The sequence below is a fragment of the Gouania willdenowi genome, chromosome 13 (assembly GCF_900634775.1).
Source record: "Gouania willdenowi chromosome 13, fGouWil2.1, whole genome shotgun sequence".
In the NCBI taxonomy this organism is placed as follows: Eukaryota; Metazoa; Chordata; class Actinopteri; order Blenniiformes; family Gobiesocidae; genus Gouania; species Gouania willdenowi.
Genome location: NC_041056.1, coordinates 9,683,688 through 9,701,251, shown reverse-complemented (window position 1 = coordinate 9,701,251; position 17,564 = coordinate 9,683,688). Strand labels below are relative to the sequence as shown.

General features: G+C 37.4%; 1 protein-coding gene across 5 annotated transcripts in view; it reads left to right on the top strand.

Moving 5' to 3' along the window:
* The window catches only part of robo1 (roundabout, axon guidance receptor, homolog 1 (Drosophila)), a 267,005-nt gene that overhangs the window by 37,384 nt on the left and 212,057 nt on the right, over positions 1-17,564 (top strand). For 3 of the 5 annotated variants that reach the window (XM_028463840.1, XM_028463837.1, XM_028463836.1), the window contains exon 1: positions 15,728-16,136. The exons of the other annotated variants lie outside the window; for them this stretch is intronic. In XM_028463840.1, the coding sequence (XP_028319641.1) occupies positions 16,010-16,136 (127 nt within the window). In that variant the 5' untranslated portion in view covers positions 15,728-16,009. Of the gene's footprint in view, positions 1-15,727; positions 16,137-17,564 lie in introns of those variants that run through there. 5 annotated transcript variants of the gene reach the window in all.

Sequence of the window (17,564 nt, the reverse complement as noted above, 5' to 3'; positions counted from 1 at the left end):
CTTGTGAAAGTTTCTGTTTAAGGGATTAAAAGCTTAATGTGTGCGGATTTGCAAAGAGAGCGAGAGAGAATGGCAGCATTAGGTTTGCATAAACTTTTCGTGTGCATTAGCTTTCTTCAACCAATTAGCAAATATTTCCCCAACGCAGACACTGTGGTATCTGTTTTAATCATTAACATTTTCTCCTTTGGATGAAGGACACTTTAATTAGTCCCAAAGAAACTGCTTGGTTAAGCTGTGCCTCAGTGAAAGTGTAGCAGAAGTTGATGTATTCATGATGAGGCTCTACTGCCATCTTTAGGAGATTAAGAGAAAATTATGACTTTTTTTTTTTCTTTATATTTTAAATGATCAAGGTGATGCTATTGGGAATTCAAAACCTAGAGTTAATACTTATTTGGACACTAATGAGACTTTCTTAAGATTTTTAAATTTGAATATTAAAAGGGAATGTTGATATCACTTGACTTCGAGCATAACTGTCTTTTAGCTATATGCTCCATAAATTCATACACACACTTTTTTTTTTAGAAATCAACAATCAACTTGAATAACCATGGAATTAAATATTTAGTGGTGAAAAAATATGTATTTTCAATTTAAACTGCAATTTTTTGATATTTGGTCACTGACTCGCATAGAATTTACCATAACACAAGTATTATTTTCATATTGATAAATAAATGTATTTCTTTAACTTTATGGCACTGATGTTGATACCTTGACCACATCACAAACCTAAAAAAGGCAATAAAAAGGGTTTAAAAGGTATATTTTTGGCTTTGTTATAATAGTCTCGGTATGGTTATGTAGAACAAAGTTAAGTTTATTACAGTTTGGAGATCAGACTATCTTGATTACATGAGCACAACTAAAAGGTTGAAAAAGTTTATTTGGAATCAGAATCATTTTTTTGTCAATGTGCATAGGCTTCCATACACACAAGGAAAAAAAAGGAAAAATGGCATAAAGAGCCGAAGAAAGTATAAATACAAATAAAGTATAACAAAATATTTTTCAAAAATAAATATAAACATTCAAAAAAAAAAAAAAGCACAGCTGTGTCCTGGCTGAGGGAAAGTAGTGGGTCACTCTTTTGGCTCATGTACCCCCTTTGTCCAACTACAACATTTTGTTCAAAATTCTGTGAAAAAAACAGCTACAGAGCATAATGATGGAATGAATGAGTGATAACACACATTTTAAAGAAATTAATTTAGTCAATAAGTGTAAAGAAACAGTATTTAGTGCCTCCTGAATAGTTTTATTTCTATAGTTTTTATCATTTCTGGTCATTTCCCGCCTGGTGTGGGACAAAGACTGACTCTTGTACTTTCAGTTTATGTTCTAAACAAGATCATTTTCATAATCATTATTAATCCCCCGCCACAAAGTGTGAAAAGGGGATATAGGTTTGAGTTAATGGGGACAGCTTTTCTCATAAACTGTTTAAGATAGGATAACCAAATTCAGTGTGTGGCTTCAGGGCATCAAAACCTTGATGGAGTTCGAAAATGAGAAGTGCACAATTATTTCTTCTGGAGTTATTATCCTTGTTCCGTTTTTCTTTACTCTGTTCGAGGTATCTTTAAAGGGGACAGCTTTTTTTTAGAAAATGTTTTCGATTGTAATTTTATATTCTGATGTGATAATCTTTTCTTATGTATACATCTAAGTTAGATTTAGGACATATAGGAATTGCGTACCCCCATTTGAGAAACACTGGACTATAGCTCAACTTACATGACCGTATTTTAATCAGGTCAACATTCATTCTATTACTCGGTCTCTGTGCTACGGCACTTTAGGTAACAACAGCTAATTTATTGACAATCAATCCAAATAAAGCTGCTCTGCCAGTAGCTCCAGGGACGCCTCTTAGTTTAGAGGTTGATGAGTTCACTCTTATTCTATGTGGTCACACTACAGTCTGCATGTGCTACTCAGTAGGAAACAATATTTCCACCCATAGTTGATAACGTGTGTTGGATGAAGTGATGTTTATGTGCTCTGTGATCACTGATAATTGTGCACCTTGCCTGATGATGTGACTAACCTAGAATAGGTCTCAGGACCCCTGTCCATAAATAACAGATGGATGGAATAATTAATCTAAGTGCACTTTACATGTCTTCCCTCATCCTTCTTTGTTTCACTCTCATTTTGTCAGAAGGAGCAAGCTCTTTACTCTCGGCAATAAATCATAAAGGCCTGTGAAGGGAGTCAGGATATACTTCAACACAATGCTTTCACTTATATAATCAGCGTGAACAGTGTGAAAAGTGAGAGGGGAAGTGAAAGAAACACATTTAAATTAAAAACAACAAGCCATATTTGCTTAAATCACATATATGGCAACCAAAGAAGTGCCTACACAATATGCAGGAAGTGTCATGTGTTTGTGGGCCTAATGTGTCCAGAAATATGAATGGTTTGGTTTACCCTGTTTTATACTGCCCCCCTCTGGTCAGACTGTGTATTGTCAATAGAGAGGGGGAATTCACATGTTGCAGCAACACAATAGAATAGCAAACAGTAGGAACAAAAATGAATTAAACACAGGATAATAGTGCAAATATACAAACATCTGTGGGACAGACATAAATTAAAAAAAAATAATAATAATAAAATTAAGAAAAAACAATACAACGGCATACAAACACAACAAATGTGCAAAAAGAATAGTTTGTTGTAAACAAATATAATAATAATCAATATTATGCAAACATTTGTAATATGATAAATATTTGCATTATGTTTACTTCAGTATCTGAGAAATACATACAACTCTTGGTTTTGCTGATAAAACTCATTTAAATATATTTACATGAAAAAAATTAGTAATTACATTATAACATCCTTTTATTTATCTATTTTTTAAATTCACATATTTGAAAATTCACATAAAGCTCTAAGTATCACAATACTGCCCCCTACTGTTAGAATTGCACTGACATTTCCAATTAAATCACTTCTATCAGTTTTTTTTCCATTGTTTCAATTTTTTTATTGCAAAGACTGTTCAAATATTTTTAACTTTTAGTTTTTTAAGTGTTTCAATATGTTATGTGAATATTTTATTCAAGTGATTTTAAGTGATCTTGATCACTTTGATTTAAAATGTGATTTTTAATTTAAATCTAATCTGTGATAATCAAATTCAGGATCACAGTTTTGTATCACATAAACAAGTAATTATAGTAATTCCACTCCTGTGTCCCATGGCTCACTGTTATGTAAGAACTGTTATTGTGTTTTTAGTCCAACACTACCCTCTGCTGGTCACATAGTATATTGCTGAAGTGGTTCTTTTACACAGTTGATATTTGATGAAAACCATTCATTACAAATATTTACTCAAATAATTAAATATGTATTATCCTTGTTAAGGTTTCATTTATTCAGACAACTTTTTTCAGGAAATTGACTTTGATCCCCAGACATGTTTGAAGATCAGCACTGGAGGAGTTTATTTGAGTATTAAACGGAAGGATACACACCACAACCAGCTGGAACGAGGCCACAGCCATGCTATACGCTCCTTAGCCCCCCATTCTCCTGGTCGCTGTCTCCGCACATTAAAGATCACTCCCATCCTGTCTTCATGATGCCTAGCCCTTACACATGTCAGCAAAGATGACGTCTGTCCACAGGAGACTACAGCTATCCTGAAGTAAGATTAGCGAAGAACCTTGAGGGCAAAGGCACAAATGTCCCAAATACAGTACATAAAAAAGGCAATGGCTATACGTACGGTTACCGTATCAATATACTGATATTATATCCAAACGCAGCACCCCTATTTGGCCAGTTTAGGTCACGTGACTAAGACTAAACCTTACTCTAACCCTAACGATTGTTGCAATATAGGGTTATAACCTAACACGCTACGTACTTGTCTGGTTTCCGTACGGCAACCGTATGAATAGACACTTTAAATAAATAATTCTTTATTCATTCACATTTCATTACATAACTTCAGAAATTCATCATTAAATCACACATGAAACATGTGCTGTTTGGCGTATTGTAAGCGGGATGCTTTGTTGTATTTGCGTAGTAATGGCTTTCTTCTGGCGACTCAACCATGCAGCCATTTTTCTTCATCTTTATTGTGCATCTTTGAAACAGCCACGCCATTTATTTTTATAGAGTCCTGTATTTCAGCTGAAGTTATAAGTGGGTTATAGTCCAGAGGGATATAAACGTAAACACTGTTGATATTTCCAATCGTACAGTGTTTGTAATTTTATTCCAGAGATCTTGACTGTTTTAATAGTGTTTATATTATTAATATTACACATATTCAGACTCTAGGGGGGACCAGGGTTTTCCGCTAAAGCCACTTCGGTCGATCCAAGCACTTTTAAAAACCGATGGAGCAGCAGCAGTATAGAAGTAAGGCAGTCCCCTCACTTCCACACAGATTACACCTGGTGCACAAAAACACCGACTACCTGGGTCTCCATTTATAGGCAGTCTATACCTGTAACTCCTCCCACAGGCAAACCAAACCCAATCTAAAAATCAATTCACTCAATATCAAAATATATTATCATTATCCAATCAATTATCCAAGCATCCATGATAAATTGATGTTACTTAATTCACCTCAAATGTTTTAAAAATCCATAACAAGCAAAAGTTACACCCCTGTACAAATGGTTTGTCCCAACCCCAGCCCACCAAACACCCCTATTTACATGACTTGGTTTAGTCTGTCTGGTTTCCTGCAAACCTGGAAGTGCTGCTGTCAAAATGGTGGTGAGTTAGCTGCTAACAAACAGTGGAAGTTGTTTGACGTGGTTATTGCAGAGGGTGCACAAGCATAATGAAACCAGTAACCAGAACAATGATAACAGATGAATGGAATGATAATGGCAGTAGCAACAATTTAACAGATGTTACGCTGTGGGCATTAGCTGACTGTGCCCACACAGTGGGAGCGTCACGGCTCACTCCATGACAAGGCCAATAATTGAATGTGCTGTTTAGCTGATTGGTCACTGTTTGAAAGGTCAGGAAAAACCTGAATTTTCAGCTTGTGTGCAGCATTAGCTTTAGCAGCTAACTTTGCATTTCTGCCTTGGAGACCGATACCACGTTTACGTAAAAATATTTCAAGGAATCAATTCTCTAACAGTAAAAATAATCTAATTCTGTCAGACTTCTTGTCAGCCAAGACGAGTTTATCTCTGTTGACCTTTGAACTCAAGCACGAGAACTGAACGAGAGTGAGATTTCCGAGTGTGTGAAAAGGCTTATTACAGTTTGAACACTGCTGATTGGCATTCTCAATTCCTTGGATATCTCTTTATGTTCCTCTCCTGTTTTATACAGTTCAATTACCTTTTTCCCACTGATCCTTTTGACAATTCTTTGCTTTCCCCATGACTCAGAAACGTTAGTGCATCCAAAACTTCCTCAGAGGTATCTGCTGATCCTTATGAGTTCTTTCTGGGCGTGGCCAACTTGACGGTTCTGTCAGGCTGGCCACGCCCCTTTGCAGATGGTCTCTGGAGAAGAGAGTCCCAGGTGTGGGAGAGTAACATGTTTACTCTTTAAATTTCAAAGTAAATGTCCTGAAAAACGTTGTCTGAGTAAATGAAAATTGAACATATTTCAAGAAAGAAGACAAAATGAACTTGCTGGAATTATGTATTATTCATCTCAGGCCTATTATTGAAATGCTGATTTTATGTCGAAATTTTGTTGTATATTCGCTAATGAAACAACTTGAAAAAAGAAGGGTTTGCGTTTCTGTAAATAAAAATTTATTGCAGCATTAGCACAATAATGAAATCAGAGTTTTAAGACACTTGGAAAACATTTTAACTCTTTTTCAAATACTAGAAAAAATAATAATAATTATATATATATATATATATATATATATATATATATATATATATATATATATATATATATATATATTGGATTTGGATTCCTAATCTAATAAATCTATTGTATTGCTGACATTAATTAATTAATCTGTCATGTTAGCAAAAAAAAAAAAAACATTTTCAACTAAACATGTTTTTCTAATCATGAAATTAATAAGAATTGTTTTTGTGGTTGAATATTTGGCTTTTATGCTGAAATAAAAATGTCTTGCTCATTTTAAATCGTTGGTTGTTAGTTGTACGGAGAATTATGATCAATCTTAAGTTTTTGGATCTCAGTGCAATAAGAAAAGGGAAATTGTCTTTTAACATGAAATATTTAAGAAAGAAAAGGTTCTGAGTCTGATGTGAAGATGTGAGTGCTTTTAGCTGCCAGTGGGACAGGAAGTGTAAATTTATGCTTAGGTGAAGCGATGAGTTAAAGCGTGCCGTGGGAGAGGTGTAGCTACTAACGCTAAGTGTTCAGGGTGTGCTTATGGTTCAGACGCCCCAGCATGCACAGCGGCTGTAAATCACTGAGCGTTGTGCTATTCAACCGACAGCAGCGAAGGTTGGAATCTTCCTGTAAGGTGAGACGCCTGACAAACACCATCACAGGAAATGAGAGCAGGACTTTGAAAGAGATTGAGGGCACAAAACTAGGATGACATTCAGAGCAGTGATTTCCCCATGAAGCTTCAATCATAAATCAACAGAATATGTACAGTGTGTGAGCTTGAGATGAAAATAAATTGAAAATGTTATTTAATGCAGTGGTTCTCACCCTTTTTGGGGCGTTCCCCACTTTGAACGAAGGTGAACTTTCGAGCCCCACCTGCACCCAAATCACTTAACACAGAATTACAGAAAAACACACTAAGATAACAAACACACAAGACTACAACAAAAATATCAGTAAAAATACAGAAAATGACAAACAAAAGTACACAAACCTCCTAATAACATACAAAATGACTACCAGAATTAACAAAAATATACAAAATGACAACAAAATACACAAAATTCCTAAGAAACACTCAAAATTTTCTATAAAAATACACAAAAGTACTACAAAAATATCAGTAAAAATACAGAAAATGACAATAAAAGTACACAAAATTCCTAATAACTTACAAATAGACTACCAGAATTAACAAAAAAATATAAAATGACAACAAACTACACAAAATGCCTAAGAAACACACAAAACATTTACAAAACTACAAAAAACAACATCACCGAGGACTGTATTGCCATCCACCTGTGAAATCAGCTTCGGCTTTTTCCCTAGTTCCATTTTGGTGGCATTGCCCCCCATAGTGGTTAAAAGTTTACATTTTTCCCAAATTAATTTGGAAAAAATACAATTCTTAATATAATGTACATAATATACAAATATTTTAAGTGCCATTAAATACAGTGACTGTACAAAATATACAGTATATGAATTCATTTGTTCTTTTAAAAATTAAAAAGTTATTTTTGGCGCTTGAGTCATGTGACTTGGTTCTTCTTCTGTTGTGCAATTCTACTTCACAATGTAAATGGTGAAGTGACACTGCTCCCAGCAGTCCATGTATGCTTCTGCAGGAAAAATGAAGCAGAAAGCCTGATTTTTACAACATTATCTAAAAATGAGCATTTTTAATGACACAGTCAGCCTCACAGAGTAAAGGGTGGAGCTGCTTTCTTCTTGTAAATAGAACATATTTTATTTTTCACAGCAGTTTTACTGTGTTTTGGACTAAATGCTGGGATTCATTGGATTTTTGAATGTCTAAGATTTTGAGAACACATTTGATGGGATATATGGATTCAGTTAGACATGGCAATGCTTTAAAGGTGAGCAGTGCTGGCTTGTTTATGTTGCCATTGTTTTTCCCCAAGTTTGACAAACTAATTGACTGCGTTTGCTTTGACGGATGTGTGTTAGGTATGGTTTATATGGTTAAAAATGCACAAAGCGCCTCTCGCTGTTGCTCTTTCAAAAAACGAAATGCTGGATTCTTCTAAAGCTGAGTTCATAGCAGCTTCCACACGTTCATCCTCCTGCGTCGACATCTTTCTGTTTTGATTTGGAGCTATGCTAATAGCGGTAGCCCAGTTTGTTGCCTTTGTCCTATAGACCCCTATACAAATGGAAACTAGCGCCGTGAACGCTCAGCCAATAGGCTTTGACTTCCTGTAGTGGAGTCTGTCATTCAAAGTGAATGCATAACTGTGCACGGAAACAAGGCCGTGTTGATTCATTGAGCAGGACCTTCATAACCTGGCATTGCAGGGATTGCAGGGTGTGGCCCCATTTATCATTTTGCACACATGCTCACCATAAGTCATGCAGACACAGCGGGGGGCTTTGCAGCAGTTGCACAAATGCATGTCTCTAATAACACTGGAGTGAATCTCACTCAAGCACCAGAAGTGTATATATTTACAACCTGTAGATGAGCTGTCACTGCCACGTCCACCACCTTTTGCCTTCAGTCGACACCCACGCGTTTGTAAATGAAGGTGGTTTTTTTTCTTGACTCCTCTTTGCATTCTCACGATGGAGATGGTCATGAAATATGAATCGCCCGCAGCTTTGGTATGTAGGATGGAAAAAATAAAAAAAAAACCTGTCACCGGAGTGTCAATGTGCAGCCAGCAATGATGGCTAATTTATGCTCCATCTGCCTTCCCTCAAAAGCCTCCAATTATAAATTAAAACAATGACTAGGGTAACAAGCACATTTGGAGCTAGTCTGTAATTTGGAAGCACACACACCCTTCTTTGAATGGAGTTGTAATGTTAAATGGTTTATTATTAGCGATAGGCCAATACAGCTGTGCTTATGAGTTTACATAATGTAATGAACAAAAAGAAAACTTAAAAAGAAACATGTAAAATAAGTATACCAGCAAATAATTCATATTTAAACAGGTTTCAGATGAAGTTTTCAGATAAAAATGCACACTTTGAGTATTTTTTTAAATCTTTTTTAAACTTAACTAATGCAAGAGAAAGTCCATTATTTTTTCAATCTGACTCTGGGACATGCACAACAATTCCATTGCACCAGTTCTTTTTATAGGTCCTATATCGTACCATATTAAAACCAAAATCAACTACAGCCACATACAGTATGGGTAATATTTTACATTTTGGAAAATAAAATACTAATTTATTAAGAAATATGACTTATTTTCTTTCAACCCAGAAGTAGAAACGCACGGTTTGTCGGAGCGCCGCCTCTTGTGTGAGTGCCTCCCATTTCATGACGTAGCCCCAGAGCCCCGGCAGCATGGGCAACAGGCACGCCCACCAAACTTTGTAAACAGTTCCAGAGAATGTATTTCAAATATAAAGACAAAGAAGTGAGTTTTTTTTACTTACGGCTGTGGCCTCTCCATCAGTGGGTTTTAATGTGGGAATCGCTCCGGTTTCAAGACGTAATTTACTGGACAATCCACTTTGGAACTGGCCATGGTTCACCAAGCATTCTTCAGTAAAGTGATGGTCACAGACTAACGGATGCTGGGTGGTGTGTCGCGTGCTCCCAGAGATAAATTCTAATCACTTCTGGCGTGTAGACTCTTCTTTAGGAAGTTTGAACAAATTCCGAGGATTTTCGCAGTCCAACACCCATTTTCTGTTACCAGATATTGTCTTTTGAAAAAAAAAAAAAAAAAAAAAAAAGATATTGTCTTTTGGTACAAAAACAAAGTCCGTTTCTTTTCCCCATGCAGACTGGATAAGAAAGGACAACATCCAAACAGATCTTGGCCACTCGCATGCCTCTAGCACCAGAGAGAATGGGCGTGTATGTTCAGTGTGGAGGCGCGGCCCCAGCAGCAGGCACTTCCTGGAGGGGACGGTTCAGAATTCTAGTGATGTCACTAGAATTCGAACCGCTCGTTTTTCAGAAGAGGGCAGAGAAGCAGCTCACAGAGCAGGATTACTGAGGATTTCTCAGAGATGCAGGAAGGAATCCCAATAATACTTTGGGGGTGTTTTTGATGAGGAATTAACATTGTAACAAGGTTAAAAACTCAAAAAAGTTGATTTGCATGATATAGGACCTTTAACTTGTACATATGGCAGTAAACTCTATTCGATTCTATTTCTTGTAAATATTTTCTGCCAAACTTACTATCTCACCCTCGATTGCATTTCATTCCTAAAATCCATCAAAACAACCTTTGGCTCAGATTTCTATTTCTCCGTCGTTGAGTGACTCGTTTCGTTGTTCGTCACTAGAGAATTTGCTGAAACTTCATGACTCCACTGACAGTTCCTCTGCTATGTAGCAGCTTTGTCTCTCTGTTTTTCCTCCATAAGACACTGCCAATCAACCATCTCTCCCACTAAATCTCCTGCTGCCCTTCAAGCTGTGTTCTAATGTCCAGTCCTTCATCTGCTCGTCCCTGCTGGGAGCCTCGTTCCACTGCCCGTTAACCCTTCTGTCACATCACAAAGCATGAACAATGCTAGGAAAGCAGCATCGCCACCATATAGTCAGCACAGTAACATGACGACAAGAGTTCTGATGCATTTTTTAAACTATATTGGTTCTGATATTATATTTTTATAAAGACAAACTACATGCAGTGATTAAAAAACAACCAGGCCATCAGCCCCCTACCATCAGCCCCCTACCATCAGCCCCCTACCATCAGCCCCCTACCATTAGCCCCCTACCTATAGGCTACGGTGTTGAATGTAAACATTACTTTTGGGCCTTCAAAAAACAGTGAAATGTAAAATACATAAAGGTGATTATACTTTAAAACATAAAAACCATTGTATTTTACCTTAATTATGCGACTAAGTAATCAGTAATTGTGAAAGTGGACATTTTGTTGAAAATAAATACATTTTAAAAAGTAAAAATCTTTTTAAAATGAACGAGACTGAAAAGTTGAAATTTTTTTTCTTTCATTATGAATAAGAAATGTTTTTAGAGGTGAGGAATATAGTGAATAAAATGTACTCTGAGTATTGCGATGCATTCATGTTCTCAGGATATTTGAGTGTTACGTCAGGATCCTTTTAAATCTATTAATGTATTTTAAGTTTTTACTCGTCTTTGGCGTTTTTGCACAAAAGCTGTTTATCACGAAATCCACACGTGGTGTTTTAATTTTTGTAGCTAATAATAATTGCTTTTGTTTTAAAATACGTAATTAGTAATTGCGTTGCGTCAGATACGGGTTCCTATGGGACTGATCAAAGTAGGCTATGCTAATCCTGATGCTAATCATCTTTATCTTATATATATATATATATATATCAATATATTGTCACATCTGCTGTAGCTTTTCTTCTTTCATTTAGCCTCAGAGTAATCAAGACATAAAACCTTTAAAATTAGCATTAAGCTAAGTAAGATGCTAGCACAGGGCAGCTAGCATTCGTAGCATTCCACCAAACATAAAAGGTTTCCTATGATGCATTTACACCCAGTATACAGTTGCATATATGACAATTAAACGTGATGGGTCAGCTAAATGGCACTCAGAGTCAATAATGTCTTTTAAAAATATAATGCTTTGAATGTTGGGTGTGTTCAGTCAACCCTGGTTCACAAAGTTTATGACACTGATGCAAAATGGACATTGAATAATTACTGTGAAGTGCACAATAATTGTTTTTTTTTTTGTGCTGTGCAAAAAAATGTTGTGGCACTGCCTGGTTGGGATGCAAAGTGATACAGTTCAATGACAGTTATCATCTTTACCTTAACCCTTACAATAACACAAACCATGAGTGCAATTGTTCAAAATAACTTCCGAAACACATTGAGTTTGAAACTCAGCACGAAAAAAACGTTTTGTTTGCTTACCTGTGTTCTCTAGTGCAGACTAGAAAATATATCTCCTAATAATATATAATATACGGTGCTTAACAAATGTATTAGACCACCACCCAAAGTAAGGTTTAAGCCACAGCTGCCCTAAATTAACAGCATTGGTTGTTTTTCATGTTTCTACAGTGGTTAATACAACAATATATAGAAAGCTCTTTAACTGAAAAAAAACACTTTAGATGCTAAAACATATTATTCATTGTTGTGAATTTTCAAATTTACTGATTTAAACAATTAAACATAGTAAAGCACATTATTATTTCTTGATTAACTCATTCAGTGCCAGCCATTTTCAAAATTTCTGCCCACCCAGTGCCAGCCGTTTTATAGCATTTTGACTAATTTTTTAAAGACCCACAGAATATTTTGTACTATGACAATCTGAATTCTGACACCCATGCTGAATGAATGAATTTTGTCTGCTGAGATGTTTCTAAGATTATTTGCTGCTGCACCTCCCCCCCCCCCCCCACATTTTGCCTTCCTTTCCAGATTCTGAAAGATTAAAGTCTCTAATTTCAACAGAAAAACAATTTTGTTTCTAGTTTGTTTTGTCGTTCTGTAATCAGCAGTTGAATAGAGGCAAGTTTCACACAAATCGCCAGTTTGTGACAAAAACTTCAAAAACTTGAAAAAATCTATTAGTGACTTTGAAGCATTGTTTTATTTTTTGCTTTAGGGACACCTTAACATTGGTTTTCTTCTACAAAACAACAAAAACAACACTGAGACCAGGCTTTTGATGGCAACATTATTATTATTTTGCTATCTAGGTCAGAATTTAATGGATTGCTTACTGTATTTTGACCTTCCTCCAAGTCTCTCCCCCGTCAGTCTCCACACACGCAACTTCCTCCTCATCCCGGACATGCCGAGTGTCAGCATTTGCCCTGTTTTTTTATCGATTTCTCTCACCATCGTGACACTATTGATATTCCATTTAGGTTCCACACATGCTCTGGTCGAGTGTGCGCTGCTGTGAGCTAGTGGGAACTTCAGCATCAACTCTCGTAGCGCCATTTTCTGTCTTGTAAACTCCTTTCCTCTCTCTCTGAGCTCGGCCCATCACAGGTGATCTCTCATCCAAAGGTGGGCTGCTGCCACCTACATGTCATCAGTTGGTCACTACATCATGGTACAAGTTTGATATTCACTGGAGAGCTTTGTCACACTGTCTCCTAGCAACCCCAATCCGAAAAATACAATTCACGTCTATAGACTTGAATGGCACTCAATGAGTTAATGTCACACAGAAACAACTTCTCAGAGAAGTCCAGTGAGCAGTGAGTTGGCCACAAAAATCAAATTGAGATGAAACAGTATTTTTTTCCTTTTACATATATATATATATACATATATATATTTTTTTTTTTAATTTTTTTTTTTAACTGAAATAATGTATGGTTTGCAAACGTAGGATTCCTTCTTGATTTAGAAAAGGCTGAGATGACGAACAGATCTGTGCAGCAACGTTTGCTTTAGTCACACAACCTTCAAAAGCAATTACACCATATTTTTATTGTGTTGAGTAAATCACAGTGTGATCTGTTTCTCAGCCTGCACACAAAGCCTTGCCTCACCTTGGACACACATGTGGATTCCTGGGAGCAGTTTGTGTAATGGGATGCTGTTGTAACTTGCCACACTGTTTATCCTCCATGAATAGAAAAGGCATCTACAGTAATTGTCTCTGTTACACTTGGCAGCAGCAGTGACATTTCAAAGGTTGAATGCATGTCGGCTGAACACACTCAGGGTTGGAGGTGAACCTGGAGGAGTGCTAGTTATTCAAGGACCCTAATGATTTGAGAGCTGTAATAATTAGACTTCAATCAGTGGCTAATGTAATGTAATTCATTAGCTTTACAGGGGCACTGTCTCTAAGTATTAGCTGACTTACAGTAAATGATCATTCTTTTAAAGCCTTGTACACAACTTTGGATGAAAACACGTGATCCACAGATGGAGATAATTGTAAAATAATACCTGTATTTTATGTGATGAATATTTAGTGAAAAAGACTTTGACATTGCCTCTTTTAGCTCGACTCTGACCTTACCCACTCATTAATTTGCTCCACACTGTGTTTTTCTTAGCAGCATTTTACGCTTGCTAATGGAATTTGAACACAGCAGTGATGAAGGGCATGTGAAAGAGACGTGGTGGGAGGAGTCGAGGATGATTGCTGCTGATGCCTCCAGTTTCCCACGTTAACCTGCGTTCACCTGCCTCCTGACATCCGGGGCGGCTGCAGGAAACGAACTGTAACTCTAAACCAAAACTTGCTGAGCTTGTTTTTTTTTTTTCTACAAAAATAGTCTTTGTTGTCCGTTATCCTGGGCTTATGAGCTTTGTAGTGTGTACAGTTGGATTGTCTAGCATTTAACATCAAAATGTGACTTACTCCACTGTTTTTCAACCTTAGGGTCGGGATCCCGGTCATTTGGAATTTAAATGGGGTCGCTTGAAATGTCTAGTAATTGATTAAAAAAAATAAAATAATAATAATTCTGACTGATAATTTTTTTCCAAATTAAAGCAAACCACTGTATCTTGTATTTTCACTTTGTCGAATATAAATCTAGTTCATAATTATTTTTTTAAATATTGTTGTGCTTTTCTTGTGCAATGGCAAATAAAATTATTCTTATTCTGATTCTAATATTATCATAAAATGCAATGCAATATCTGAGCTGGCACAACTTGTCACTAATCCTGGCTACTCTGTATTTGTAATACAGTCTAACAAACATGATCCAAAAGTAGTAATTCTAAAAAAAAATGTCTTTAGGGTTGCCAGGAAGTTCTTGATATCAAATTAAGGTCACAATCCAAAAAAAGAAAAGGTTGGGGACCATCGTCTTACTTAATGATATACTGTATAAATACATTTTTGTTACTATTTTTAAGATTTTCCTTTAAATCTTTTAACCAAATGAACTATTCCGGAATAGAATAAAATGGGACTAATCAGGTGACGGCATTAGGGCTTTTATGTGCTAAAACATGCTCTAGAAGTGCAATTAATTTATTATTTTAGTAACTGTTGTAGGTTTTGATTACAGACTTACTGTCACTAATGCCTAATCCAACTGGTCTGTATACTTTCTATACAGAGTGAAGCTTGTTGTGTGTGCATGTGGGGGTGTGTGTGTGTTTGTGTGTGCAACTAGCCCCAGCATTAGACTACCCTTGTATCTGTTACATACTCATGTATATCCAGTACATTCTGAGGCAGCTTTAAAACACTCACTAAGAGAATTATGTTTTAAAGCTGCTGCACTCAAGAAATGGTGATACACACACACACACACACACGCATACACCCTACATGCTCGTCTCACTTATTCTTTCCTCCAAGTATCACCCTCACTCCCTCCCTCCTCAGTCACTCGTAGATGCACACACACACACACACACACACACACATACACCCTACATGCTCGTCTCACTTATTCTTTCCTCCAAGTATCACCCTCACTCCCTCCCTCCTCAGTCACTCGTAGATGCACACACACACACACACACACACACACACACACACACACACACACACACACACACACACACACACTTCCAATTCTTGCTCTGTTGACAAAGTCAAGGCTGCTTTGTAGTCAACTATCTCTGTGTTTTATTTCTTATTCGAAATCAGCACAGCCTGGTGTGATCTGAGACGCGTGGGTAGGCGGGTGCAGAGTCAGGAGGGAGGCACACACACACAGACACACACACTCCTGGACACTCATGCTCACTGCCTGATGCAGCGGATGACAGGAGCTTATTGGTGGCGTATCAGTGATGTGTCGCCAGCAGACGCATCACAGGGACCTGAAGAACTTCTGCTTTGCAAGAGAGAAAACTTGCTTTGCCCGTTTGCATCCTCTGGTCCTGTGATTTGTGAAGCTGGGACTTTAAGGCTTTGAAGGAGGGCAACTGATCTCTGTCTGACGGAGGAAAGAAGAAGAAGAAGAAAATCATATAAAGTTTCATATTTCCACTTTTAGCCTCACAGCTTCTTCAAAGATGCTTGTACATAAGGAAGTTGAGAAGCTGGAGATTCTCCACTAAACTTCAGAATAGAGTGGGGTGTCCAGTAAATGTGTGGCCCTGCTTTGGGACCCTAGTGTCCATGACCTAAGGGTTAGCGCTCTAAGGGAACCCGTGGGGGACGTGCTGTTCTTTTGGATGCAACTGTACAGCTGTGCAGACATGGAAGAGTGTTGGATAACTCCCCCTACCACTTAGACATCGCCACTATAGCTTCTAAGACAAGGCATGGCCAGCGGGGGGATACCCCTGCTGTTGCTGGTGTTACTGGTGCAGGTGCTGAGTGGTGTGTGCGTACCAGGGGATGGACCAGCGAGGAACAAGGGAAGCTGGAGGTGGAAAGGGGACCGTAGCCGTGAGTAGCCCTAACATCTCATGGATAAGGAGAAGACTTTTTTTTTTCTCTCGCTATGGTCTTGAGTAGAGGTGTGCATTGCCAAGATGCTGACTGGACGATACGATTCACAATTTGCATGTGACAATAAGATGTATCCCGATACTAGACAATACAATATATCATGATATTAATATTTACAAATTTCATCTTTTTTTTTTCATACCAATGGTAACTAACTGTAATTCAAGTGCCAATATCAAAAACAAGTGGTATGTTCATCAAACTGTCAAATTATGTTTTGCAAAACTTTTGCTTCTACAAAAGATTCTTGAATTCTTAAAAAAAAAAAAATCTATGAAAGTGCCCAGTATGTGGTTCACTGACACCTAGTGACCTGGTGTTTACGTGCTATGCATGTTAGCGCACTTAAATGTTTTTTTCGTTAAAAAACAGCATTATTAAAATGCGAGATATTAATTTCTTCTTGCACCCTTAGTCTATAAGTACATCTTTTTTTATTGCTTTCGCTGCTGCTTGAAGCTGTTTCTCTGTGACAAGCTGCTCTTGGGTATGAGAGTGAAATAAATCTTCCATCAACCTTGGCATGTGTTGCCAGATTTAAGGATTTCAGAGGAATCCTAAATATGTACACAGCAGGAAAAAGTCCCTCTTGGTTTGTGGATTTTTGTGTAGTTGCATATCTTCATAATCTCTACTATCCTGCTGGTCTTTCTCTCAGCATCTTTCTGATATGGTTGTGTGAATATCTTCCTCTCTCCCATGGTTTCATTCGTGCTCATTAATTGATCAGCGCTGAGTTGTAAAAAGCTACTTAGGGGATGGCTGCGCCGATTTCTTCAAAGTGAAAGCTGAGTGTAGCTCTGACTTCATTAGATATGCTGACACATGAGTGCATGGATGTGGAGATAGTGAGAGGAGAGCTTTGGTTGTTTCAGGACATTGCTGCTGCCACCCTTGTTGTTTTTTTTTTTTGTTTTTTTTTTTTTGGGGGGGGGTTATCTAATGGGATTGTTTGGCATGTCATCAGTCTCTGATCCTGAGTGATGAAGTAGAGGCTTCTTCTCCCACTCTGTGACTTCTCCCCTGGTGGAGGTTAAAGGGAGCTCACTATTTTTCTTGATGCTGTTCCAAGATTAAATGGCTGGAATTGGATGGAAACGCACTATGTCAACCATGAGTAGGTCACCTGCCTCCCCAAGGAGACACATGCTGGTCGCAGTGTGGCATGAAAAGTGATGCCGTTTGCAGATTTTAGTGGCAATGACACAGGAGGTCTTCAGTTGTCAGAGTGTTTACTGAGCTATTTCGAGAAACAGTGCCTAACTATGTCAGACAGGTCTCGGTTTAAAGCTGCAGTATGTATTTTTTTTTGCTTCATGTGGTCAAAAATGTATAATTGCCTTTGCATATTGTAATTCAAAGTGT